Source organism: Arachis ipaensis, chromosome B08 (assembly GCF_000816755.2).
Source record: "Arachis ipaensis cultivar K30076 chromosome B08, Araip1.1, whole genome shotgun sequence".
NCBI lineage: Eukaryota > Viridiplantae > Streptophyta > Magnoliopsida > Fabales > Fabaceae > Arachis > Arachis ipaensis.
Genome location: NC_029792.2, coordinates 14,741,242 through 14,743,952, shown reverse-complemented (window position 1 = coordinate 14,743,952; position 2,711 = coordinate 14,741,242). Strand labels below are relative to the sequence as shown.

Here is a 2,711-nt window from a genome sequence, read left to right as displayed (position 1 = left end):
CTTAATCAAACAAAGCAACAATAATAAGTAATAGTTCAAATGGCATAAACTCCCCATACTAAATTAAGAGGTTGCGAGTTCGAATTTCCTATCTTTCCAAATTTTTGCTAATGAACAACAAGGACCTTTAATTTCAAAAAAGTTTGTCTATTTTTTTCAATAAATGATTGACATTAGATATTAAGGTAGGTGATATGGTAATAAATGAGAGAGAATTTATTCGGGAAAGAGAAACATTAACTAAAACTTAAAAATCAGAATTAAATTTATTATAAAAAAATATATGTGTATTACATATGATTTTGGTGTTAATTTTGTATATCCCATTACAACAATACATGCTTACTATCGCTGGTATGTGAAAATTAAAATATTGATACTTGGTTTGATAATTTACTATGTGTATAGATTGGCATTTATTTTTTATTATGCACCCATTATCGGGTTTTGTTTAACTATGTTATGTTATTTTATTTGTCCTGTTGTGTGTTATGGATACATGCATTGTGTAGTGCTGAGTGTAAAACTCACTTTGATCTTATATTTTCAGATTTGGACGTCGACACTAGTTGTATTCCACAAGTTCTTGGTAGTTCTATACTTCTATTAATATGTGTTTAATAGAACTCCTGTTGTTAAATTTTAGTCGTGCTACATGTTAGTTTGACGACTGCTGTTAATTACATATTAAGAATTTGGATTTATGTAAACCTATATTAAACTAGACATGCTATATATTTTAAGATAGGATCCCGCTAGGGAGACAATAATGGATAATATAGACTTTAGTAGTTTATTATAAACTAGTCGTGCTAAATGTTAGTTTATCAGCACAATTTATCCACTTTGCAATTATTAAACCCGAAAAGCGGATAGCCAATTTACCATCATAGAACAAAAACAATACAACTAAAAAAATTTCTAATTATAATTTTATTTGATTTTTTTCTCTTCCCAAAAGAGGTTAATACATTAGGTAATCATCATGGCATGCAAGTCATAGCAAGTTTTAGAGTACGCCTAACTAGCAAGTTCATTGAGATATACATGAAGCAGGTAACAAAAAAAATTAAATCCGTGAACGACGGAAAAATGCAACATGTATTCAGGATTAGCCGATTAGGATCTTTCATTTTAGAGTGAATATCCAATCCGGTCTTTAGATAATTTTGTTTTAAGAATTACGAAGCTTTAAAAAAAAATTTTTTTTTTAGTCTTTGATATTTAATTTCGTTAGTTTTTTTTTATCAATTATCTCTTTTCAAAACATACTTACGTAACATATTAATCATTAATATATTTTTATTTAATTTTTATAAATAAAACTAATTTAAAAATCACTAATATTTCTTAGTTTTATACAATAAATTTAGCTAGTTTAGTTAATTTGGAAATGGTTGTTAGAATTTTTTTTATCTTATTTTACTCCAAATAAATATAAAATTTATAAAAAAAGGTATTTGAAACCTAAATAGAAGTTGCACATTTTTATACTAAACACAAAAATAAAGTGAATTATTGTGAACTTTTATTTACTCTTATATACTCATCTTCTCTACACTTACATTTCAATTGATTTTTTTTTTAATTATTAAACATCGATTTATGTTTACAAATAGCCCTACATACGTACTTACATAATAATGACAATATATATACGTATCATCCACGTATATATATAGTATATGTTAAAGCTGGCAAAGCAGGTCAAAGTTGCAGGACACAGCTGGTAGTGAGAGGTCTCTATTGGTTTTATTCACCAAAGTTGGAATGTAGAACATGTGCCAAGCACACCTTACTTTTATGTTTCAGCATTTCTTTGTGTACAAGATTTTAACTTTCCACCCCTTGATACTGTGCATTTCTCTATTTCTTATCCGTCCTTATATTATCCTAGTTTCTCTTCTTTTAATTTTGTCTTTTCTCTTCTCTTCCATGTTGCTATTAATTGGATGGTTCAAGTTCAGGGGATGTTATAAAAGGGAACAAGTGTACTGTCCAAAAAAGGGGAAAAGAATTGAGATATAATAAAATTATTGTCTCTTTTAAGTTTTATTATATAGATTTATTGAAAAATATATTAATATATTTAAGTAATTTTTTATCTAAAGATATTAATTCTTAAATGAATTTAAAAAATAAAAATGATACTTAATTTAACATTGAATATAAAATTAGTCTCTTGGTATCACATCTCGACTAATGAAAGTATTATTGTTCTCGTTTGGGCGGTGAATAAAATCACAATTGATTTGATTATAGAAGGTTGTTGTTGCATCACCCCAAATAGTGTTATTTGTAGCATGTTCACTGCTAGAAGGAAAATGGAATTGCTTTTAGGACGGGGGTAGGCTGTTTTTTTTATATGGAAAAAAATTTAGAGTAACACTTTGAAATGAATCTGCTGAGAGTAATTGAATTCATATGATATTAAAGCAAAATGCAAGTTATAATTTGTGTAAAATAATTTTTTTTTACCTGCAAAATGCAGGTTATAATTTACTTTTTTATTTTATTTTGATACCATCAAAATGCAGGTAATGTTCTGCAGGTCTTTTATTATTTTTATGCCGCTTGCAAAAATGCTTGCATTTTTTTTTAATTTATAACATAGGTTGCTTTTTGAAAAAATGTAAGTTGTGTTTTGAATAATTTAAATATTATAATCCAAGAATTTTGTCTATAAATATTATTGTTATTTTTTTTTATGT

At 26.6% G+C, this 2,711-nt stretch overlaps 1 protein-coding gene across 1 annotated transcript in view; it reads left to right on the top strand.

Moving 5' to 3' along the window:
- Positions 1 to 702, top strand: part of LOC110265744 — a 3,368-nt gene extending 2,666 nt beyond the window's left edge. Inside the window, exon 3 of the mRNA XM_021108961.1 lies at positions 551 to 702. Within this exon, the coding sequence (XP_020964620.1) occupies positions 551 to 569 (19 nt within the window). The 3' untranslated portion in view covers positions 570 to 702. The remainder of the gene's footprint in view (positions 1 to 550) is intronic.